The sequence below is a fragment of the Crocuta crocuta genome, unplaced genomic scaffold (genome assembly GCF_008692635.1).
Source record: "Crocuta crocuta isolate KB4526 unplaced genomic scaffold, BGI_CrCroc_1.0 scaffold72, whole genome shotgun sequence".
NCBI classification, from domain to species: domain Eukaryota; kingdom Metazoa; phylum Chordata; class Mammalia; order Carnivora; family Hyaenidae; genus Crocuta; species Crocuta crocuta.
The window spans coordinates 7,172,798-7,198,800 of record NW_027529427.1 but is presented as its reverse complement, the minus strand read 5'-3'; the positions used below and the strand labels follow the sequence as shown (position 1 = coordinate 7,198,800).

At 36.6% G+C, this 26,003-nt stretch overlaps 1 protein-coding gene across 5 annotated transcripts in view; it reads right to left on the bottom strand.

Moving 5' to 3' along the window:
- The window catches only part of ERC1 (ELKS/RAB6-interacting/CAST family member 1), a 490,295-nt gene that overhangs the window by 432,838 nt on the left and 31,454 nt on the right, over positions 1 to 26,003 (bottom strand). For all 5 annotated transcript variants that reach the window (XM_077759231.1, XM_077759233.1, XM_077759232.1 and 2 more), the window contains exon 2: positions 19,996 to 20,820. In XM_077759231.1, coding sequence (XP_077615357.1) covers positions 19,996 to 20,664 — 669 coding nt within the window. In that variant the 5' untranslated portion in view covers positions 20,665 to 20,820. The remainder of the gene's footprint in view (positions 1 to 19,995; positions 20,821 to 26,003) is intronic.

Sequence of the window (26,003 nt, the reverse complement as noted above, 5' to 3'; positions counted from 1 at the left end):
CTCTGCCTCTCTCGTACTCACAAACATGCACTCGCACTGTCTCTCTCTCTCTCTCTCTCAAAATAAATAAAGTTTAAAAAAAAGAGAAAGAAAATAAGAGAAACTGGCTGAGGCAGAGGAGATAATAAGGATAAAGAGTGTGCTTTACCAATTCACCTTCTTTGACCTCTTTCCCGACACACCCCTAGGTGACCACTGTCCTCTTTATTTCTAATTCTACCCTACCTGGGTAGAATTTAGCACTTATGAATCTATGATTCTTACTCTATTTACACTGTACTTTTCTTTTTAAATCTCTAAATTCTCAGGGCACCTGGGTGGCTCGGTCAGTTAAGCATCCAACTTCAGCTCAGGTCATGATCTCATGGTTCATGGTTACGAGCCCTGCATCAGGCTCTCTGCTATCAGCATAAAGCCCACTTTGGATCCTCTGTCCCTCTCTCTTTCCCTCCCTCATTTGTTCATTTTCTCTCTCTCAAAATAAATAAACTTTTTTAAAAAATATTAATAAATTGGGGCACCTAGGTGGCTCAGTCAGTTAAGTTTCCAACTTTACCTCAGGTCATGATTTCACAGTTCATGGGTTCGAGCCCTCATCCGGCTCTGTGCTGACAGCTTGGAGCCTAGAGTCTGCTTTCAATTCTGTGTCGCCCTCTGTCTCTGCTCCTCCCCTGCTTGCGTGCATGCACACACATGCTCTCACTGTCTCTCTCAAAAAATAGACATTAAAAAAAAGATTATTTTAATAAAAAAGAGACTATATGGTCTATATATTTAAATATACAGTCTATATATATAATGAACATATAAATATATATTGACTACATATATATATATATATATATATGAATCTCTAAATTCTCAGCCTAAAATATACATTATGATTACCTGAGAGAATGTTTTAAAAATACTGATACCTATACCAGTTAAATCAGATTTTCTGGAGGTGGGGACTGGCCTAAAGTATCTTAAAAGCACTGCAGATGAGGGCGCCTTTGTGGCTTAGTTGGTTGAGATTCAACTCTTGATTTTGGCTCAGGTCATGATCTTAATGTGTGAGACTGAGCCCTGTGTAAGGCTCTGTCCTGACAGTGTGGAGCCTGCTTAGGATTCTCTATCCTTCTGTCTGTCCCTCCCCCACTCACATAATGCTCTCTGGCTCTCTCAAAACAAACATTAAAAAAAAAAACAAAAAAACAAAAAAAAACACCACAGGCAATTCTAATGTACAACCATAGCTGAAAACTACTCAGTCCAAATCAAAGTTTTTGTCTCTGTCTGATATATTTCCAAATATCATGAGAAACTACTTATATCAGGATCACTAGGCAGGGGGCACCTGGGTGGCTCAGTAAGCTGAGCATCCAACTCTTGATTTCTGCTCAGGTACTGAAATGGAGCCCTGTGTGAGGCTCCGCACTAAGCATGGAGCCTGCTTAAGATACTCTTTCTCTCTTTCTCTTTCTCGGGGGGGGGGGGAGGGAGGCACCTGGGTGGCTCAGTCAAATGAGCTCACAGTTCGTGAGTTTGAGCCCCGCGTCTGGCTCTGTGAGAACAACGCAGAGCCTGGAGCCTGCTTCAGATTCTGTCTGTCTGTCTGTCTCTCTCTCTCTCTCTCTCTCTCTCTCTCAAAAATAAAAATTAAAAAACCAACAATAAATGAAAAACATGGGAATTACTAGGCAGATGCTTCTCAAAATTATATTCAAGGTAATCTTCAGTGATAACATACATTTACAAATCTTTTTTAAGTAATTGTGTACTGGAGCGCCTGGGTGGCTCATCTGGTTAAGTGACTGACTCTTGATTTCAGCTCAGGCCTTGATCTCATGGCACATGAGTTTGAGCTCTCCTTGCTATCAGCCACAGGGAGCTTGCTTTGAATGCTCTCCCTCCCTCTCAGCCCCATCCCCTGCTTGTGCCCTCTCTATAAAGAAATAAGCTTTATTAAATAAATAAGTAGCTATGTATTTACTTTTACAGCTTTTTGTTAATTCAAAGTGATATGTTTTTCATGTGTATCAGTAAGGATTTCATAAATAAGATTCCATTTTTTTTAAAACTGAGTCAATTTTTTAAAAATTAAATAAAGAACAGTTATAAGAAATAAAGCAAACACTGTGAAGACAGTAAGCAAACAAAAAAAGTCTGGTTAACCTTGACCAAGGTGCTTATTAAAAATACAGACTTAGAGCCCTACCCCAGCAGTCCTGAACCATAAACATTGGAATCAGTGTCCATAAATGTAAAGATGATTCTTCCTCACTAAGGCTTGAGAAATGCTCTAATAATAAGAGATATTTCAGTCTTTTGCCACTGGGCAGAGAACAAGTTTAGATGTGAAAGGAAACCCTCTCATTCCATTCATTTCACTACCATCACCTCCTGGTCTCTCAGAAGGATGAGTCCCAGCTACATCTGCCCAGCGAGAAGTACAGTTTCTGCTTCAACACTTAGATTCCATCCAGACTTCCCAGTCCATCCCCTTATTACAAGTGTCCCAGAACCAGAACTCATTCGGATTTTACTTCATTCCTTTCACCGTCCCATCTTCTTTACAAGAGCCCCATGCCCTGGGTACTCCCACTCCAATATGACCACCTCTAGTTCCATGCCCACTCACCTTTCTAGTTACCCTGTAAAACCAATTCTTTCAAAATTTCACAAAATACTTGGGGCACCTAGATGGCTCAGTCAGTTGAGCATCCGACTTTGGCTCATGCCATGATATGGCAGTTCACAAGTTCGAGCCCCACATCAGGCTCACTGCTATCAGCCTGTCGGCGCACAGCCTGCTTCAGATCCTCTATCCTCCCCTCTTTTCCTGTCCCACACTTGTGCTCTCCCAAAAATTAATAAATATTTTTTAATGTTTTCTTTATTTCTGAGAGAGAGAGAGAGAGACAGCGTGAGCAGGGAAGGGTCAGAGAGAGAGTGAGACACAGAATCTGAAGACAGGCTCCAGGCTGTGAGCTGTCAGCACAGAACCTGACGTGGGGCTCAAACCCACAAACCATGAGATCATGACCTGAGCCGAAGTCAGATGCTTTACCAAATGAGCCACCCAGGTGCCCCATAAAAATTTTTTTAAAAAATAAATAAAATTTCACAAAATACTGGCACAACTTAATCACCTCCGGGTTATATCTGTACTCTCAAATTTCAACATTAAATATGTTCTATCCAAACTGTAAGCTATTTTTAAATGTTCAAAGATTATGGTATATTTACGAACCAACTCACTGGACAGGACTGAAAAAATAGGTTTCACTTCAAGTACAAACTCTTATCCATTAGTAATATCCAGAGGTTCTCAACCTTTACCAAATTATGAGAATTATCCAGGGAGCTTTTAAAAATCTCCACATGGGGGCCATGCTCCAATCCCAATTAAATCACAATTTCTGGAAGTAAAGATGAGATTAGGCATTTTTTCAAGCTCCTTGGGTAATGCCAATATGTAACCAAGATTGAGAACCACTGAGCTAGGTTCAGCTAGAAAGATTAACAAGATAGATTTAGAGGCTGTCTACCACGGGTGGGCAATACTTTTGCCATTACTACACTAAATTCACTCAGCCAAATACAGGAGACTCTTGAGAGAATAGCAACTTCTGAGGAGAGAAATTATAAACTCCAACACTAATCAGTGTAATATGCAAGTATTTGTTTATAGTTTTCTTTTTTATCAAGAAATCCCCTATATTTGTTTACTCTGAGCTAGAAGGTGTTTTTTTAAGCCAAATATCATACCTCCAAATATGAATAGAATTTTTGAAGATTTAAATAGGCTCAGGTTAGTCTTATAATTTTCCTCAGTGCCTACAGTATCATTTATATCCACCAATGAACTAGAGAGATACTGAGCAAGAAAGTTAAAATGAACAGATACTATTGCCCATATGTACCACAAAGCATATTCAAATATAGGTTCAAAGTTCAATACCATACATCACAAACAATTTCTATGGTTTTTGGAGTCTCTATGATACAAATCCCTTTCAAGATTATATTTATTATATTCAGTAAAATTAGATCTAGTCTATCTTGTACCAACAGACTGCACTCTACATCATGAATCTCTGAGTATATACAATTCAGGTTTAAAACCCTATTTTGTAATAAATATACCACCAAAAAATATTTTCTATACATTATTAAGTAAAAAGTATATCCAAAAAAGTAATAAAATTCACTTTATTCTTTTTTTCCAGTTTACTCTTGCTATGACAAAGAAATAATGTTTAATTTTAGGAAGCTACAATTCTTCTAATAAATGAACACCTGGCAAAAAGAGTCACAGTTGTATCCACTTCCTGCCATAAATGCCAGCAGCAAGTACATCCAATTTCAAGTTCCTCTGAAGCCAATGAGTGGGCAGAAGACAATCACAGCCAAAATGGAGAACACATGGTATTCATTCTTTGAAAAAAATCAGCAGTGGATTACAACCAGGAGGGGAAGCCATCTGTCACAAGAGGAGGTGGCAGTAGCTGTCAAGGACTGTAACATGCCACCTTAACCTGAGCATGATCAAGTGTCAGATTTTAATTCCAGCTAACTCTTGTAATAAAAAACATTTTTTCAAGCTTTTTAGTGTCAAATTATGAATGGAATGGGTAAGAAGACTCTGTAACTCTTCCAACACTGTGATTCTTATCTCACTACTAGGAAGAGTAACAACATAGCAGGTAGAAACCATACACGTGCAAAAATTCAGAAACAAATTCAATTCAGACTCTACAGAAAGCACTGGCAGTTTTATCTGCATTACATTTCCAGCCTATGAACATTTGTCCAAAATTTAAAAAAAGAAAGAAAGAAGACAACTTCCCAAATATACAGAGGTAAGGTGAACCATAAGGCAAAATTCAACCTTTACCACTGCCCTACCCTTCACCTAACACCCCTCCAACCACCCTAATTCCTCTCAATCCCTGCAAAGCACTGTAATGCTACATTTTTAATGTAAGTGTGACCAAAGCATCCTTTTTAGTGACATAACTTATGTAAAATTCAGCTTTAAAAAAGTACAGAACAAAAATTGTTTAAAAAACCTAATGAGTAGGGGCACCTGGGTTGTTCAGTTGGTTAAGCATCTGACTTCGGCTCAGGTCATGATCTCACAGTTTGTGGGTTCAAGCCCTGCACTGGGCTCTGTGCTGACTGCCAGCTCAGAGCCTGGAGCTTGTCTTCAGATTCTGTATCTCCCTCTCTCTCTCTGTATCTCTCCCCTGCTCACGCTGGCTGGCTGGCTGGCTCTCTCTCTCTCTCTCAGAAATAAATAAAACATTTTAAAAAATAAAAATAAAAAACCTAATGAGTAAATATAATCACTCTGTGTTACCCATTCTCAAAAAATCTCCACTACCTTCTAAAGGTTAAGTCTGTTTCATACAAAGGCACATAGTTTAAATTATTTGCGGAGAGTTTTGGGTCTAACTAACCAGCCAGGAACTCCTTACCACAAAAAGAAAACAGAGCAGTAAAAAAATTATTTCCAGCAGTATTACATTCCTTTTGGGAAAGCACTGTATAATTCATGGATGAGTCATTGTGGAAATTAAAATGTTAAATAATGGATATGACTGTAACTGAAAATTCTGAGTACTAATTACCCTACTCAAAGTTTCTGGTAAATCCTTCAGGAATATTAAAGCTATATATACTGCTAGTGATGAGTTATCCAAATGAAACTTATTATCCTTTGTGATCCACTTTCCAGAAAAACTGTATAGATCCCATGCTACAGCTTCCCTTCTCAGAGCAGACTATAAAGTACACTGCATATTTCAATACAATTATTATTTGTATTGATGAAATATTTGACTCACTCAACATCTATTGCATTGCATACCTATTATGTCAGGTAGCCTTGTCCATAATTTTATACGTATTATCTCCTTTCATTTCATTTACTATCACAACCATAACAGCATTTTCTCCATTTGACAACTGATGAAACTCCATGAAGGCTCTCTGTTCTTTATATACAAGCATTGGTTTTATGCTGCCCACCTTGGAAAGAACATCAAGAGTCAAGTATTCTCATTCCCAGAAGTGCTAACTTGGTTATATGAATCGGTCTTAAATTAGGGCATTTTAACCAAGGTGAAGAAACTACAAGAGAACTCCATTAGAATAACTGACAAAAATAAAATCAAATCATTTGAGAAGAAAGAATCTTTAGAGACATCTTGTCCTACTCTCTGGGTTTTACAGATGAAAAAACTGGGTCCAAAAAGATAAAACAACACACCTAGTTACTGATTAGCAAGGACAGGACCAAAACAAGAATGCAAGTCTCCTTTTAAAATTTATTGTCCACTACATCTGTGATTCTTAAGCTCATCAGACCCAGATATTATACATTTGGGTATAAAAAGATCCTTTTTTATAACAAATATTTTGTAATGTGCCCTTTATCATTCCAAAGTGAAAATTCACAAATAATAAGCACTCCCTCACATAAATCAAAAGATATAATGCTCTATGAAGAAAAAAAAATAATAAGATGTGTGTTAATAAGTAAATGCTAAGTGTGTGTGTGTGTGTGTGTGTGTGTGTGTGTGTGTAAATACTGTGGCACAGCTACACCCAAAGACACATGCACTCCCGAATAGGGCTGAATAAGTGGTTTCTTCCAACAAGGCAATGCTGCTGCTAAAGTGATTTTCCAATAAGAAAAACTCTAGGTAACATTCCAAACAAAATATATCTTCCATCAACTTACACAGAAGTCCCACTGCTAGAAAACTCAGCATATATTGAAGCCATTCAAAAAATGCTAATGTAATTATGTACACATTTATGTAGTTAGATCTTATAAACAGATATTTCACCTACATAAATTTCTGGCAAGACATCTGAAAATCATGGAACGTGGGGGAACTTTTTAACATGCAGGGCTATCCTAAAATTGCAGGCCCTCTCTACCCTAAATCCAAAAAATATGTCCTGCCTCCAAGTTATTTGAGCAGCCAATGTTAGCATAATTTTTCAACAACTGAGAACCACTACACTTCATCTTAAAAATAAGTACCTATAGTCAGAAATACTGAGAGAAAACCAGGAATTTATCTATCATTTAAACAGATTCCTTCCTTACCTGCCTCATCAATTGAAAATGCTCTGTACTGTGAGTAACACACTTTCACAGAGAAATAAGAAATATACCCCAGGAACTTACAGGGAAGAATGAAAACACTCATTAAAGTGTGCTTCTAAGAATCTGGCACCTATTCTAAGCTCCTATGCCCACGAAGAAGAGCCATGTGGCAAGAATAAGTTACTAATTATTCAGGTTATCAATCTATGAAACATAATCAAAATTAAGACTGTTTTCTGAATATAGTCTTACAACTTCTCAGATTTTTCTAAGTTTATCTACCTATTTTGAGAGAGAGGGAGAGCTTGAGCAGAGGAGGGGCAGAGAGCAAGGAAGAGACAGGATCCCCAAAAGGCTACGCACTGACAGGCAGAGCCCAATGCAGGGCTCGAACCCACAAACTGTGAGATCATGACCTGAGCCAAAATCAAGAGTTGGACACTTAACCAACTGAGCCATCCAGCTGGCCCCCAACTTCTGAGATTTTAAATCCCATACAACAGTCTTCACTTTGCTCCCAATAGGTTTATAATGTAAACACACATAATGCAACTGTGTAAAAATGTTATTTTAATACTATGTTTAAACAAATATTTATGTGTGAACAGCTAATGAAGCAGTTTTACTTTGATTTTAATATCATTTATCTCAGACCAACAACAGCAATGACAGTGGTGTACAAAGAAAAATACAGAGACAGCTGTCCAAAACTCTTTACTCCAAACTATAGCATTATTTATATTTTTTTGACAATGAAAATATCTGAGTTACAGATATCTCCTCCTAGATTTCATAAAATGTGTAATAAAAACTCAATATAAACAATGAAGAAACATAACCGGAAAAAACACTTCCTTCAGTTCTGCTTTTAAAATACTATGAAAATGAAAAACAGCAGCACCTGGGTGGCTCAGTGGGTTAAGCATCCAACTCTTCGTTTCGTCTCAGGTCATGATCTCATGGTTTTGTGAGTTCAAGCACAGAGCCTCCTTGGGATTCTCTCTCTCCCTCTCTCATTGTCCCTCCCTCACTCACACTGCCTCTGTCTCAAAAGAAAGAAACTTTTAAAAGATGAAAAACAAAGTTTCTTCATCACAAAACTTTATAGCATGAAGGAAAACTTATAGGTTAACTTGTCCAATTTCCTACTTCAGAGCAAAACAAAAAACAAAAAAGGTACTGTGTATCCAAACGGTGACAACCTCTCTTCATAACATGCCATCAGTATTAGAAAATAAAAATACATAATTCCTTTTTTTACCATACAGAGAATTTAAAAACCAAATCAAAATGAAACATACAGAATTAACAGGCCTAAATGTATACAATCTAACTTTAGCAGAAGGCAGCATAATCATGGGCTCAATATTCAAAACAGTCCCTTATTTTAAGCTTAATAAAAAGAAAAAGATATTGTATTAAGTACAAACTAAGTAGTAAAAAGTTACACTAAAAAAAGAGAAGGGGTGCCTGGGTGGGTCAGTCAGTTGAGCATCCCACTCTTGCTTTCAGCTCAGGTCATGATCCCAGGGTCATGGAACTGGATCTTACTGACATTAGGCTCTGCAATGAGTATGGAGCCTATGTGGGATTCTCTCTCTCTGCCCCTCTCCCCCGCTAGCACACACACACACTCACTCTCAATATATACATTGAGATATATATATTGATATAAAATAAAAATATAAAAAATTTTAAAAATAGACAAACCAAAAAATCAGACTTGTAACTATACAGAACTGATGATTTACCAGAGGGAAGGTGCATGAGAGGCAGGGGATTAAGGGTGTACTGATCTTGATGAGCACTAAGTAACATATGGAACTGCTGAATCACTATATTGTACACCTGAAACTAATATAACACTGTGTTATACACTGGAATTCAAGTTTTTAAAAAAATATTTTTAACTAAAAAAAAAGTTACATAAAATTTCCCCGTGATTATGGCTTAATATGCATTGCCTGCCAATATTCTTAGTCTTTAAAAGTGAGCGGTCTCTCTTTCCAAATTTTACAATGTTTTCTAACAGTCAGCAATGGCAATATAGATTCCTAACATCAAGAAATTCTCAATGATTTGCTCTCTTCTTTTTAAGGGCAACAAATTATAATGCTCAGGCACTGCTCATGAGATAATTCTGGGGACTTGTCTATGGTTTTGCCATAGCTTGGCCAGTCCCAGATCACAATTCTCTGATATTACCAAATAAACCTATCTTTTGCTGTTTAAAAAAAAAAAAAACTAATGTTTAAAGTATGCAGTGATTCTTGAAGAATTTAGGTCTTATTCTTTCAGGATTACAGATATGGTTATATTAAACAGAGCCTGAGAGTGAACTAAATTAAGTATTAGTGTGAACACAATTCCAACCAAGAATATATCAATATATCCTTTCCCTTTTTTAACTTCTTCACAGTAAAAACTGAGTAATTGATGAGACAAAGAGGAATCCTTACCACAAAATACTCATTAAGGAGACTAATTACTGATTATCCACCTGAAACTAACTGGCGGCTATTAAGAGAGCCTACCCAAGAAATCTCAAAGGACAAAGAAATATATGCTATCAACAAACAACAACAACAACAAACACTGGTTCTTTTGGCCTTTTTCAACTTGCTGCTCTTTCTTTCACTGATGTTTCTCCTAAGTGTTACTATATATTTCTAGAAATCTATTATCTTCATATCCATTTTACCCTACAAAATAAGACAATGTTTGAAAAAAATCCAAGAGAAAAATCTTTGTATTCTTTGCACATATCCTCCAAATCACTAAAATTACTTTAGTTTTAATGTGTTAACTCAGGAGTTCAAAAACTCAAGGCAACAAGTTACCATCTAGTCAAGTTTTCACATTGCTTTCAGTTTTATTTCTAGTTAGGGCAGTTCACCAGAAAAATAGAATGATATAAAGTAGATACCCAATATTTGTTAAATCAAAAATACATAATAAATAATAAACATTAAAACTAGAATTTAATGGGGAACCTGGCTCAGTCAGTTAAGCATCCGACTTCGGCTAAGGTCATGATCTCGCAGCTCGTTGAGTTCAAGCACCACTTCAGGCTCTGTGCTAACAGCTCAGAGCCTGGAGCCTGCTTCAGATTCTGTGTCTCCCTCTCTCTCTGACCCTCCCCTGTTCATGCTGTCTCTCTCTCTCACACACAAAAATGAATAAACATTAAAAAAGGTTTTTTTTAACTAGCATTTAATAAGAGATGAACACTTTCATAGCATACCAGGAAAAGGAAAACATCAATAGATCTCAAAGCAGGACTTTTTATTCAATGTACATAAACTCACTCCAAAACTCTGAAGCACTTTTTTGGCTTTCTAGACTAGTGAAGCCTTCTCCTTTTATTTCATATTATCTGAGCTAAATTTTGACCTATTAGGTTTTACCCAGTCTTTTCCCATTACTATGACTGAAGAAATAGTGTAATTTCCTAAACAATGACAAAGAAGTAAAAGTCTTGCTGATGTCAGCAAAAGCTTATGCTGTCAGCGCGGAGCCCACTTTGGATGCTGTCCTAGGCTCTCATGGCCCCTCCCCCACTTGCGTGCCCAAGCTATCTTTATCTCTCTCTCTCTCAAAATAAATAAACTCAAAAAAAAAAAAAAAAAAGACTATGACATCTTATTACAACACTGAACAGATAAGAGAAGAGGAACATTAGCTAAAGAATAATCAAGCCAAGACCCTTAGTGGCAACCTCTTATCAGAATCAGAAGATCCTAAGGCCTTTGGGGTGTTTGTCCCTTCTGCCTGTAATATTTTACCCCAGTCAGATCACTCAGGTTTCTCTTTGCTCAAGTAACATACTCAAAGAGGCATAGAGCACTTTTGCTGCATATTGAAATACAATGATTATTTCAATGAACATCCTTTTCATGTAAAAGACTGAACTGACAACCTATGATTATTTGACTCCTCTATGACTAAAGTTTTCTCAAAAATTAATGAACCAAACATGTCACTTCAAAAACAATTAACTGACAATATTTCTTGCCAATAATAAAATCTGAATTTTCAAGCAAAAATTAGAATTTTGGAAAGCTTCTATCTCCTGCCTGGTGAGCTTCACAGCTTACCAAATCTTAAAGAATTTTCTGATGAGACAAGTAATAATAATGATTTAAATTTTTTTTAATTTGTCTAATGAAATGTGGCAACATTTGGAAGATCTGCATAACACAATGAACCAATATCTTCTAAATAACCAGTACACAATGTTTCAAGTGTTGGAGAAAGTATATGTATTCATGTGCATCCCTCTACATGTGAAAGACCTGCTTAAAGTGCAAGACAGAGCAATTCATTTTAATGTAAAAAAATACAGAAAACTCTCTGATAAGATTTCAGATTTCACAGTGCAACTACCACTTGCTGATAAAAATGTTGTATAACTGGATTATGGTTATGGTTCCAACCTCAGCAAATTTACTTGAAAAAAGTCATTTAACTATACACTTAAAATGAGTTTTGTGGCAAATAAAACATACCTCAAATGAAGTGTCAAAAAAATTTTAAAAACTACTACTACTCATTGAATTTTGGTGTGGTTTCAAAATATATCCACAATTGGGGCGCCTGGGTGGCTCAGTCCGTTGGGCGCTGACTTCGGTTCAGGTCATGATCTCATGTACATGGGTTCACCCTGTGTTGGGCTCTGTGCTGACAGCTAGCTCGGAGCCTGGAGCCTGTTTCAGACTCTGTCTCCCTCTCTCTCTCTTACCCTCCCCTGCTCATGCTGTCTTTCTCTCTCAGAAATAAATAAGACGCTTAAAAAAAATCCACAATTATCTAAAAAGGCTTTTAAAATCCTCCTGCTTTTTCCAACCACATTATTTATGTGAGACCTGATTTTCTTCAAATACTTCAACCAAACAAAAACTGCAACAGATCACTGAAAGCAGAGGCAGTTAATGAGAATCAGATATCTTCTATGAGGCTAGACATAAGACTTACAAAACTAATTTTCATTAAAAATGTTATTTTTGTTAACATTTAATGGGTTTGTTTTTAAATATATTAATAAGTTGTTTTAAATTTCTATTTTAATCTCTAATATAGCAAATATTGATAAAGCCCACATAAACAAAAGCTGCTTGGGACTCAATAATTTTTACAAGTATACAACATCCCAAGGCCAAAATATTTGAGAATTGCTGTTAAAAGGGACCATACAAGTGCCTTAGGCTCATCTAAGGCCAGAATAGTTATCTAAAGAATGATTTCAAAGTGAAAAAGGTCTCTGCATATCACAAACTCTAGAAGTATACAAGGCCAGCAGCCACTGTTAAAGGATGTACTGTGTGCACATCAAAGGTGAACTACTTCTCACCTTCTCAGCTAACAAGGCCTCCACAGATGAAATTAAAAGCTACACAGGTATCACTTCAACCCAGTATTTCCCATTAACTGTCAAAATGTAACAGAATTTACCATGAGCCTATTAAGGAGGAAAGAGTGCCAGAACAAAAGAGAAAAGAGAGGTAGTTTCAATTAGCATTACTGCTAATAATATGAAAAATTTTTGACAGATCTATGTTAAAAATTCCCAACTCCAAGGAAGAAAATTAATATTTTTAGAGATGCATATGGCAACACAGAAAAATACAGTTCAAAAAAGCATTTTTAATCTTGCCCATAAGGGAAGAACAGGACATTTTCAATACAAAGTTAATCATTTTCTCACTGAAGGCACATTTTCTGCATATTTCTTTTTGACAAATTTACTCCAAATTCATCATGCAAAGCTACATGATCTTCAATGAACTTCTTGTTAACTAAAATAAGATAAAGGACATCTATTACTGAAGCAGTCTGTTTATGACAGGACTATAAACCATTATCACAATTTTTTAATGAATAGTGACTTTTAGGAATTGAGAGACTCACTCAAATTATCTTCCTTCAAAGAAAAATACCACAACAAAGATCAAAACAGAAAAATAGCTCAGTGAGAAAATACATATAAAACATATACTATTTTAATAGCTTCTCTCCTCCTCTCCACTCCCACAAGCAGAGCTTGTGAAACTAGATCAGTAAATTTTCCAACATTAACAAACATATATATAATAATGTCTATGGGCATGGACCTAAGGTCAAAGTCATTAGTCTCTTATTTCCAAACACTTATGCTTTCCAGTTCCGCTTTCTAATTTCTATCCACTTTTCATCAATGGCAAAAACATTTCCCCTAATAACGTGGTCCCGCACAGTCTTCTCTCTTGCCATCACAGTCTATATCCAAATATTTGAAAATGCCCCATGATTATGAACCACCTTCTCCATCCTATTAACCATATTAATCCAGGCCTTCTGCAACAACATCAATTGCTTTCCTTGCCTTCCTCGATTCAATCCATTCTGCTGACAGCAATAAAAGCTGCTCCTAAATAGTACTTTTTGTTATGTCATTCATTTCCTCGTTCAAGAATCCCTAGGGCAACTTTCTGTTACTTCCTTCAAATCCCTCTTCAAATAAAATCCCAGATTAAGAAAGAAAAATTACACATTTTTAAAGGATGAACTGAATTATATCTCAATGAAGCTGCCAAAAGGGAAGGAAGAGAGGGAAGAAGGGAGGGAAGAATTAAAGGGGGTGGGAGGATGCAGAGGACAACTCCCTAAATGGTTCTTCCTGAAGTACCACTTTACTCCACACCACTTCAGGCATTCTGAAGAGCTGAAAGACGAAGCACACCCACACAGCTGTCAGACATTCTGGCCTCCCTGTAACCAATTTTAGTGATGGTCAAGCCTTACTTTCTGAAATTGACTCTTCCACCGAATGGATATAGCTTTGTTAGAAAATACAGTATATTCTTCCATGGAGCCAAAAATCTATAACCCTCTTAAACCCATTTGTCTAGCATTGGCCTTCTCGCCAAAAAAATAAACAATGAAAAAGGAAAAACACTCCCTTCTACATGGCTGCGTATTAAATACACACCATATAAATAAAATGTCATAAATCTTCCCTTCTTTCATTCCCTCAACCAGCTCTTGTAAGCACAGTTTCTAGGGCCCTCCAATACCCTTCTGGGAAAATAGGGCACCCATAACATGATGTCAAATTCTAAGAGTGGTATGCTTTTAAAAAGTAAAAGGGGGGTGGGGGGGCCTGGGGGGGCTCAGTCAGTTAAGCATCTGACTCTTGATTTCAGCTTAGGTCATAATCTCACAGTTTATGAGATTGAGCCTCGTGTCAGACTTAGCACTAATAGCCCAGAGCCTGCTTGGGATTCTCTCTCTCCTTCTCTCTCTGCTCCTCCCCCACTCATGCATACTCTGTCTAACAAACTTTAAAAAAATAAAATAGAAAGTAAAATGGAACTCTGTCCTCCCTTATTCAATATAACTAAAAACTAAGCTCATTTTCTGGTTTCTCTGACACAAGAAAATCAAAAGTGGATTTCTCAGCTCCTATTTAAGCTACTACCTGCAAAGTTACACATAAATTAACAAACTCCTACAAACTATTCTGTCACTGAGATGAAATCACTAGATTGCCCTGGGAAATTCCAGAAGAGAACGTTTAGGGAAAAAGCAGCTGCAATCCTCTGGCAAATTCTTACTTCCTCACAAATAAGCCCTGTCAGATATTTGCACATTTTTTATTAGATTCACTGAATCATTTTTCATAGCATTTCACTACATTTCAAGTAAAGCAAATTTACCAACTCTGCAAGGCAAATTTCTCATCCACACCTCATACTTTGTACATGATAAGATCCAATGGATAGGTAGCTTAAATGTGTAGAAGCCAAACATGAACAAATTTTCCTTCTCAAAATAATTAGCCCCTCAAAGGAACATTTCTATTTTAAATCTGATGTAATTTTATCAGGGCATTCTACATAGTTCCTTTAACACATCTCATTTCTGAAACATCAAAAAAGATCACATCTATCCGGAAAATAGAATAGGATATACACATTTATCCACAATAAATCATTTTGCTTTATCATTCACAATTCATCTTTATGTTAAAACAGAATTATCAAAAAGCTAAACAAATAGTCCAGATTTTAAGATCAGACTTTAAATGGGAGTGAAACAGGGGTGCCTGGCTGGCTGTCCGTAAAGAGCTCTTAATCTCAGGGCCATGAGTCCAAGCCCCACATTGGGCATGGCACCTACTTAAAAAATAAATAAATAAATGACAGTGAAACTATCAGAAAACTCATGAAGAAGCTTATTTAAATTCAAATAGATTTCAGGGTGCCTGAGTGGCTCAGTTGGTTAAGCATCCTACTTCAGCTCAGGTCATGATCTCACAGTTCGTGAGTTCAAGTCCCCACATCCTGTGCTGACAGCTCAGAGCCTGGAGCCTGCGATGAATTCTGGTTCTCCCTCTCTCTCTCTGCCCCTCCCTCACTCATACTCTCTCAAAAATAAATTTAAAAAAAAAAAAAGAAACATTAAATTCAAATAGCTCTCACCATGTGACAAATCAAGATACAACCTAAAACTGTAAAAATGTTAATTGCCACCAGTGTCCTAACAGTGAGAACAAATGACCAAAGATTTATATAGGGTTAGTTTATCTTTTTGTATTTCTGAACTTGAAAATTTTCTTGATCCCTAAACAAAATCAAAATTCAAAAATAAAAGTCCTGAATAAAATCAGATTCCAAAAAAACCCACAAAACATTAAACCTGCTTGCCACACTAGAGTATTAGATAGAATTTACTGACCACACAAAATCCCAAAGACAGTGCTTTAAAATAATTATTTTCAAAATTAAGCTTTCAACCAAAATCAACATATAAACATTNAAATAAACATAAAACAATAAAAAGCCATAATATCCAAAAAAAAAAAAAAAAGTATGACACTATCTTGTTAAATGTTGGTTAGATAAAATAAAATATAAATCATCCAAAGCCTTAGGTTTGCAATTCAACCAAGCTCACAGCTGGACTTTTGTTCTTCACCAAACATACACTAAAAACCTTCCTCATTCTCAATTAAGGGGAAAAAAAGAAAGGTCTTTCCTGTTAAAACATGTATTGTTCCAGGGCACCTGGGTGGCTCAGGAGGTTAAACGACCAACTCTTGATTTCAGCTCAGGTCATGATCTCATGGTTTGTGGATCTGAACNCCCACTGGCACTCTCTCTCTCACAAAATAAATAAACTTAAATTTTTTTAAATAAAAAAATAAAAAACCATGTACTGTTTCCTATCTCCAGCCACCAACATTTGAAAGTTCAGTAACAAAAGGACTATGAGACATAAAAACAGCTGGGTATTTATTTTAGAAACAATTTTCTAAAAGGACTCCATAATAATGAGCCATACACATTAGGCAATTCTTAGCAAATGTGTTTTTACATTTGACAGGATTCTAGAACACACTTCTGTGGCCCAATCAGATCAAACATTTAGAAGGCATCTAAATCCCCACTCTCAAACTGGAATGAGGAAATTTGTTTAATTACTGTAAATCCTATTAAACCATTCTTCTTTGTAAAGTGGAAAATGTCCGACCTCTGAGGGCTCTGGAGGGTATAATGAATGCAGTTTAATTAGGGCCCACTGTCGCTCACTATAATCTATTAATTAGCATTCCCAGTTCTCTGTATCTCACTGCAATGTCTCACTTTACTTTAAAATTGCACCCTTTGCTTTTTGGACCGAAGTTATACAATTTTAGGATTGTGTGGTAATTACAGAGGGTGCAGGAAGAATATATTCCTGCCAGCACTAGTGCTTAATTAGGGCAAGGGGTGGAATCTAGATAAGGCTGTGTTCACCCTCCTTCAGTGCATATGGTTTTTTTGGCATCATAGCCTGTGGACTGTTTCACTTCCACTGGACTGAAGTGCAGAGTTCCCAATACACACTTTGCAGAAGACTCAAATATTCTGCCTTTCAATGTAGCTTGGTAATTAGGACATTACTTTTTATCCACACAGCTTTCAAAGTATAAGCATAATTAGCTGCCTCAATTATTTCAAAATAAAGACATATACCAATAATTTTTTTCCTGTTAAAATGGACATTTCCAAATTGTTTGATAAGAAAAACCATCTTGGTGAAAGGCATATTTTCAGCATCATCAGAAAGGTACACTGGAGGCTAGCTAATTCCTATTGTAGGCTAGGCTAACAATAAATCCAGTAATCTCAACTCAACTTCTACCAAGATCCACTTTAAATTATATATACACTTACTTACATTTATACACATTACATTTATTCACACATACTATCAACACACTCTTGAAAGGTAGAAACTTACTGTAAAGGGAATAGTTCATTCATTCATTCACTATTTATTACAATAAGTTATAGTTCAGCCACTTTTCAGGTAAATGTAAGTAAACTGATTTTTATTAACATTTGAGATTGAATACTCAAGTATGATGCACTATGATGCCTGTCTAAATACATACAAAGTACCTCATATTTGAGCATTGATACACTATTAATACTTACTCCAAATTTATCAATCTGATTTTTACAAATTAAAAAAACTTAGTATCTATCCTCGAAATACAGATACAGTTTTTAAGACCTTTTTAAGACCTATGCTATGTTGATACCTTACCACAAGACCAAATAAAGCAAACTTATTTTTTCTCTTGATATTTATAATTCAACACCAGACTGTAAAAACTTTCAGAATGTATCTATTATTTCATACTTAGGAATGATAAGCTTTTGGTGTTATACCTCACTGAAGAAAATGTGTTTCCCCATTCTATTGTCATATATCACCTAAATATATTGTCTTATACATCAATGATTCTCAAGGTATGGAAATTCTCAATCATCTGAATGCTTTTTTTTAAATAAACATACCTAATGCCTAAGATTTTAAACACTTTTCTTATACACACATTCCTTCTACTAAGGGTCACTGTCACAGGTAATAATCATTATGTACCTACTTCCCTGAAGTGTAGTAGGCAGAAAAAAATATTTAAAATATTGAAAAGCATTGAGCCAACAGTCCCTTATTTCTCTTCCCTTCTGTCACAACTGAGCTCAAAGATGACAAGAGAATCATAAATTCCCTATGGCAGATGGGCAACAGACTAGTTTAAGAATTAGATAGTACCCCATTCTAAAAATCCTAAACTTGGGGCACCTGGGTAGCTCATTCGGTTGAGCGTCCGACTTCTGCTTGGGTCATGGTCTCACAGCTTCTGAGTTTAAAGCCCCATGTGGGGCTTACTGCTATCAGCACAGAGCCTGCTTCAGATCCTCTGTCCCCCTATCTCTCTCTGCCCCACCACCCCTGCTCACATGCGCTCTCTCAAAAATATATAAACATTTAAAAGAAATAAAAAATAAAAAATAAGCTGCTGAACTCTATCTCCAGAGCTATGAAGCAAGGCCAGGAAATCTATATTTTAAATAAATTCATTAGAACCAACATTAGGAATCCTGTCCTTACTTTCAACATCTAACACTAGGGTCTATTTTAGTTCTTTTCTTTCTTTTCACGTTTTTAAAGTCCTGGAGACTCAAACTCAAGAAAATTCCTAGAAAATACTTTTTAAAGGACATTTCCTCTTTTTTTTTTTTTTTACATTTCCTCTTTTTTAAATAGGTTGGGCTGCTAAGAGTTAAGTGTACTAACAAAACATTCAGATTTTGTGTGATGACAAATTACATTTAATCACTGGTTAAAAAGTAAAAGCAAGGTAGTTGAGGTTATAATATATCTCAAAGAAGAAAATTCTCATACTTTCTAATTATTTTGAAATCTCATTCAAATGAATTAAAAGTTTAGTTTTTAATTCGTATTGTACTATCAAATAAACTGGAAACATTTTAACTCTGTGATGTTAAACAGTACAGACACAATAGTATATAGACATTAAAATAATGATTCAGATATACATCACAGAACTTTAATATACAGCAGAAATGTTGGCTAAAAAAGGTCACAATGTAACACTTTTAATATTCTATTTGTATAAATTTTATACGTGTACATGCACAGAAATAGTTCATTAGGTACAAACAACAAAATGTTAATGATGGAAGAACAAAGTTATCAAAGATGGGAGGATTTGGGGTAAATATTGATTTTATACCTATGTTTTCCAGTATTATTTTTATGATCAGAGAAAAAAAGCTAATAAAAATTACTGAAAAAGTAAGTCCGGAGCTTTAACATACAAAACAATCCAAATAGCAATCTTCTTTAAATAACCAAAAGAGTTGGGAGCTGGGGCACCTGGTTGGCTCAATCAGTTAAACATCTGACTTCGGCTCAGGTCATGACCTCATGATTCATGAGTTCAAGTCCCACTTGGGCTCTGCACTGACAGCTCAGAGCCTGGAGCCTGCTTCAGATTGTGTCTCCCTCTCTCTGACCCTTCCCCCACTCACACTCCATCTCTCTCTCTCTCTCATAAATAAATAAACATTTTTTTAAATAACCAAAACAGCAGATATGAATGCCTGAACTGAGTATTAGTAATAGAATGGTAAAACAATCAACAGAAATCTTAAATTAGATTTACATCATCAAAGACAGATCATTTCTAATTCCTTCTTTAATTCTTATAATCATTCAAGAACACTAAAGAAATCCAAATAAGTTTATCACTTCATAATTTTTAACCTAACCCCAAAATAAAGTAGAAGATGAACAATGAGGTGGCTACTGTAAAATTCTCCTTTAAGGGGCACCGGCTCAGTTGGTTTGAGCATCTGACTCTTAATTTCGGCTCTGGTCATGATCTCACAGTTTGTGGGTTGAGCCCTGCATTGGGCTCTGTGGTGGTATCTGCACTGATAGCAACGAACCTGCTTGGGATTCTCTCTCCCTCCCATTCTCTCTGCCCCTCCCCCATGCACATGTGCCTTTCTCTTAAAATAAACAGACTTTAAAAAAATAANACTAACCTGGTTTTCCTCCTGCACAACTCTATACTGTTCCTTCCAAATTGTGATTTTGGAAGCTTCATCTTTTCTCAAGGCTCGTTCTTTCTTCAGCTCTGGGCTCCAAAAAGTCTTGATGCTATTCATTGAAGAACTTAATTTGCTCTCCTTTACTTCCACGTCCTTCCGCAAGAGATCATTTTCTCTTAGTACTTCCTTCAGCTGTGTCTGCAGATCCATGATTGTATTATCTCTTGCCTGACGAAGAGAGTGAGGAACAGTGGATGCCATACTCACGGGAGGGAGGTGATGCTCTCCAAATGCTATGGTGTCACTAGCAACCCCACTGCTAGCTATATTGGGGCTACTGCCCATAGCAGTCATCCTGACACCATACGGCAGACGTCCCCCAGAACGGCCAAGTGTCATGGTGCTTTTAGGTGTTTCCGAACCCACATTTTCATGGTCACTTAGGTACATAGGGCCAGACGTGGCATAGGCAGCATTTAAGGATTGGATATTCTCCATTGAAAGGGTTTTCCCACTGCCACCTCCAACACTGCTTCCAGAACTCCCTCCTGTACTATTGGTTCGACGATGACCCAAGCGAGGAGAACGTGGAAGCCTAGGTGAACGCCCAGGGCTCTGGTTGCTTGGTTCCACCTTCCCAACTGAGCGAGCACTTCCATACATGGTTGCAGGCTGAACTTAGATGCCAAGAAAGATGTAAAGCAGAAAGCAATATATGAAATTCTGTGAGGTTTCTCAATGGCTTTAAGTCTGCTTAAGGCTAATCAGAAATAACAGGTCTTCAGGTGTCCAGTCTTGAAGAAATACCTTACACCATATCTGCAATGAAAAGATCACACATTAAATCCTCCAATAATAAACATCTCCCTGTCAGAAACTTTTCATTACTCCCACATAAGGTTTCCCTTTTTATCATCGATTGATTCATTCATTCAAAATTTGTTTACAGCACATTTCACTGTAAACATTTTAACAGTATTTTGCATGTCTCAAAACTGAATAATGAAACCATACCATGCAAATGGAAAAGAAAAAGAAATAAGGGGTATAAAGACTAGCAATAAAAAGATAAAACTCAATGTGTGAATATGTGATTTTCTAACTGGAAAACCCAATGTTATTACCTGACAAATTATTAAAATAATAGAACTCTACAAATCGGTCAGACGCAAATAAACATCAGTACTTTCCTGTACATTAGTAATAACAATTAGAAAATCCAATTTTTTTTAAAAATCCCACTCACAGTAGCAACAAAACCATAAAAACACTTTGGTACAAATCTAACAAAAACATACAAGCATTTTTGTAAAAAGCTATATAAAACTTTACTGAAAGAACACTTAAACAAAAGGAAAACTATCCATATTCATGGATAAGAAGAAACAATGTACAAGTTACCAGTTCTTTCCCAAATACTGCATATCCCAGTAAAAATCTCCCAGGATTCTCATATAACTCAACAAGCTGACTCTAATATTCAAACAGAAGAGTAAAGTTTTAAGAATAACATAAATAACTTGCAACAGAAAAACAAAGATGGAAGATGTTCCCTAAATAGCAAGATAAATTATAGGTCCATGATCCTTTACCTGTAATGCAAAAATCAAAAAAGTTCTCTAAAAGTGAGTTTTGTTTCTTAACTCACATAGCAGTAAAACCTAACCTGATCTGGTGTGAGGTATCTTACTGTTTATAGGTATCTTATGTAGTGTGATTATTCATACTCATTGAGAAAACAATGTAATATGATTACAGGATACTGCATAATGCCCAATGGGTATGGAGGGGTGGAATCTGGACTCTGACCCACATCTGACTGAACCCAGGATTTCTCATAAGGACTTACAGCCCTTTTTTTTTTTTTTTAAAGAGAGAGAGCAAGTCCAAGGGCAGGAGGGAAGAGAGTGAGGGGAGAGGGGTAAGGAAAGGGAAGAGAGAGTGGGGGAGAATTTCAAGCAGGCTCCACGCTCAGCACAGAGCCCAATGTGGGGCTCAATCTCACGAACCTGGGACCATGACCCAAGCTGAAATCAAGAGTTGATGCTCAACCATCTGAGCCACTCAGGCACCTCAGGACTTACAGCCTTTTAAAGCCATAGTATTTAAAACTGTATAGTACTGGTCCAGGAATACATCTGAATTATATATGTAAGCTTAGTATATCCTAAAGTAACATTTCAAAAGAGTAAAAAATAGGGGCGCCTGGGTGGCTTAGTCGGTTAAGCATCCGACTTTCGCTTAGGTCATAATCTCGCGGTTTGTGGGTTCGGGCCCCGCGTCGGGCTCTGTGCTGACTGCCAACTCAGAGCCTGGAGCCTGTTTCAGTCTGTGACTCCCTCTCTCTCTGACCCTCCCCTGCTCACGCTGTCTCTCTCTCTCTCCTAGAAATAAAAAAAAAAAAGCATTAAAAAAAAAATATACATATATCTCAAAAGAGTGAAAAATAATCATTCAACAAATGGGGTTTGAATAACTGGTGCTCTTGGAAAAACAATAAATTAAATAATAAATTATACCCCTATTTCATACAGAAATAAATTCTATGTACATTAAAGATATAAATTTTAAATCTATCAAAAGTACTAGAGGATCCTTATGAACTTAAGGTAGAGCTTCTTAAGAAACAAAAAGCAAAAACCACAAAGAAAAACAAATAATAGGATTGATTATGTCAAATGACAAAGTATTATACCAAAAAATACTATAAGCAGAATTAAAATAAAAACCAAAAACTAGGAGAAAAATATATCTAACATGGTGGTTCAGTCCATTAAGCGGCCAACTTAGGCTCAGGTCATGATCTCACAGTTCATCAGTTCAAGCCTCACATCAGGCCCTGTGCCTGGAGCCTGGAACCAGCTTCGGATTCTGTCTCTTCCTCTCTTTCTCCTTCTCCCTCTTTCTTTCTTTCTTTCTCTCTCTCTCTCTCTCTCTCTCTCTCTCTCTCTCTCTCTCCCTCCCCCCCCACCCCCATTCATGCTGTCTTTCTCAAAATAAGCATTAAAAAAGTTTTTTAAAAAATATACATGTCTAACATGCATAAGGATCTATACAAAATATATTTAAAAATTCCTACAAGGGAAATGCCAAATTTGAAAACGTGCCAATGCCAAATGGGACTAGCAGNGGACGAGCACTGGGTATTATATGGAAACCAACTTGACAATAAACTATTTGTTAAACAAACAAACAAACAAACGGAACTAGCAGAAAGTAACTTGTATTGTAAGGGGAGGTGAGGGACAAAATGTTGGTGGAGACTTCAGGTTCACTTTATATTCATACTACAATAAAGTTTAAATTCTTTAAAAAATGTATGTTAATATTCTACAAGTATAATTAAAACAAATTTTTAAAACACATATCATAGATGTCTACTTTCCACACTTCTCTCAAAAATAAATCAGGGGTGAGAGTGCCTGGGTGGCTCAGTCAGTTAAGCGTCCGACTTTGGCTCAGGTCATGATCTCACGGTTTGTGGGTTCAAGCCCTGTATCAGGCTCTCTGGTGACAGCATAGAGTCTGGAGCCTGCTTTGGATTCTGTGTCTCCTTTTCTCTCTCCCCCTTCCCCACTCACACTCTTGGGGTGGGGTGGGGGTCTCTCTCTCAAAAAATAAACATTAAAAAAAATTTAATAATAGTAATAAAAATAAATAAATCAGGAGCACCTGGGAGGCTCAGTCGATTGAGTATCAGACTCTTGACGTCAGTTCAGGTCACGATCCCATGGGATCAAGCTCCACACTGGGCCCCATACTGAGCATGGAGACTGCCTAGCATTCTCTCTCTCTCTCCATCTGCCCCTCTCCTCCATGCACGCTCTCGCTCGCTCTCTCTCGCGCGCGCTCTCTCTCTCTCTCTTTCTCAAATAAGTAGTGTTTCTTCATTGAAAACACTACCCAAGAAACTCATGGTCAGAAATATGATTTTAAAGAATCCATATACTTTAGTCAAACTCAAACATGGTATTTAGAAATACCACTGGTAGTCTCATCTTAATAAAGATAGCCCTAGGGTAACAATAAGCAGCACAGAAAATACACAGAGCCGGAATCTTTACAGTTCCATCTCAGAAATACCAATAGTACAGCAAATTCAGAAATTGCAATATTTTACTAGCAATGTTAGAAATTCTCTCCAGGTCTAACTTTAGCTCAAGAAGTAAAAATTTATTTTCATGATTTTTTTTTAAAGTAAGCTCTATGGCCAATGTGGGGACTGAACTCACAACCCAGAGATCAAGAGTCACATGCTCTACCAACTGAGCCAGCTAGGCACCCCTCCTTTTTCATGAGTAATCTAGACTGTGAGGTAGGTGACAAGTAATTACTGTTTGAATGACTTCTATTTCAAGATCAAAGAGGGATGCAAATCTTTTTCTTTTTTCAAGTAATATTTCTTAAAATAATGGAGTCATTCATTATCCATAATTCTTCCAATAATAACAAAAGCTAACATTTAGTGAGTATTTACCACATGTTGGGCATGATGCTAAAAATTTCATAAGATCTAATTTAATATTTAAAAGCCTCCCTTGGAACACCTGAGTGGTTCAGTCGGTTAAGCATCTGACTTTGACTCAGGTCATGATCTCACAGTTCTTGGGTTCAAGCCCCGAGTCGGACTCTGCTGACAGCTCAGAGCCTGGAGCCTGCTTTGGATTCTGTCTCCCTATCTCTCTGCCTCTCCCCCACTTGCATTGTGTCTCCGTGTGTGTGTGTCTCTCTCTCTAAAAAAATAAACACTTTTAAAAATTTGTAAAAGCCTCCCATAACATAGGTCCAGTCGTTATCTCCATTTTAGAGATGAAGAAAGTGAGGCCTTTAGCTGTTCGGTGACATCTAAAGTGGTAAGGTCAAGATATGAATTAGGGCACCTAATTCCAGAGCCCTGGAAGCTCTTAACTACTATACTTAACCACAATCATCTGTTGATGAGAACATCTCAACTGTCCATAGAATATTAAACACAGTTTTAAGACAGTGCGTCCTACTCATCTAGTACTCTTTAATTTTAGGTTTTCCAGGTATAAAGCTTGAATAATCACCTTTACCTTTCTATTAAGGAGAAAGTCTTTTTTAAAAGATGGTGGGCAAAAGAACAAAGTAAAACTAACAAAATAAGGAGTAATTAATTAATTCAGAGCCTCAGGAATCATGCCATCAGAACATTAAACTGCCAAATTCAAGAAAAAAAATTCCCAACCGTGCTTTTGTGCACAATTCTATTTTCATGTAGTCATGTCACTAAATCACACTGAACAGGCTAAGATCCAGTAACAAAAATTCCCATCAAGTTTTCAATATTAGCAGGTGTGCACTCTAATGTTCAAGTCACTTTCAGATCCAAAACGGCATTTGTATGTGGGGTCTTTGTTATTATCAGAACTATATTCATATACATAACAAAAGAAAGAAATTTACTAGTTCTGAATTTTTCCTACTAGCTTTTTAATCTCATAAACTTAAGGGAAGGTAGTGTTCAAAAAAAATTTTTTAATATGCCAGGCATACAACCACAAAATAATAATTCTTGCACTTTAAATAACTGACAAAAAAAGAATTTTGGCCAAAAAAAAGTATACAGTATGATTCCATTTATGTAAAATTCTAGGACTAATTTATTATGACAGAAAGCAAATCACTGTGTGCCTGGGGATGGGGTTGGGAGGCATGGATCAAAAAAGGAGGAAGAGGAAACTTTTGGGGTGATGCAAATGTTCATTATCTTGACTGGGGTAATGGTGTCATAGGTGTATAATGTCAAAACTCATCAAATTATATACATATTTTTTTAAGATTAAGTAACCTCAACACCCAATGTGGGGCTCGAACTAGTCATATGCTTTGCTGACTAAACCAGCCAGGTACCCCTCATCAAACTATATACTTAAGTACATTCAGCTTAGCATAAATTATACCACAAAAGTCTGAAAAAAAATTTTCACACTCCAAACTCCCTTGTCCTTGACTAATCCAAAAGAAATATCTTCACTGAT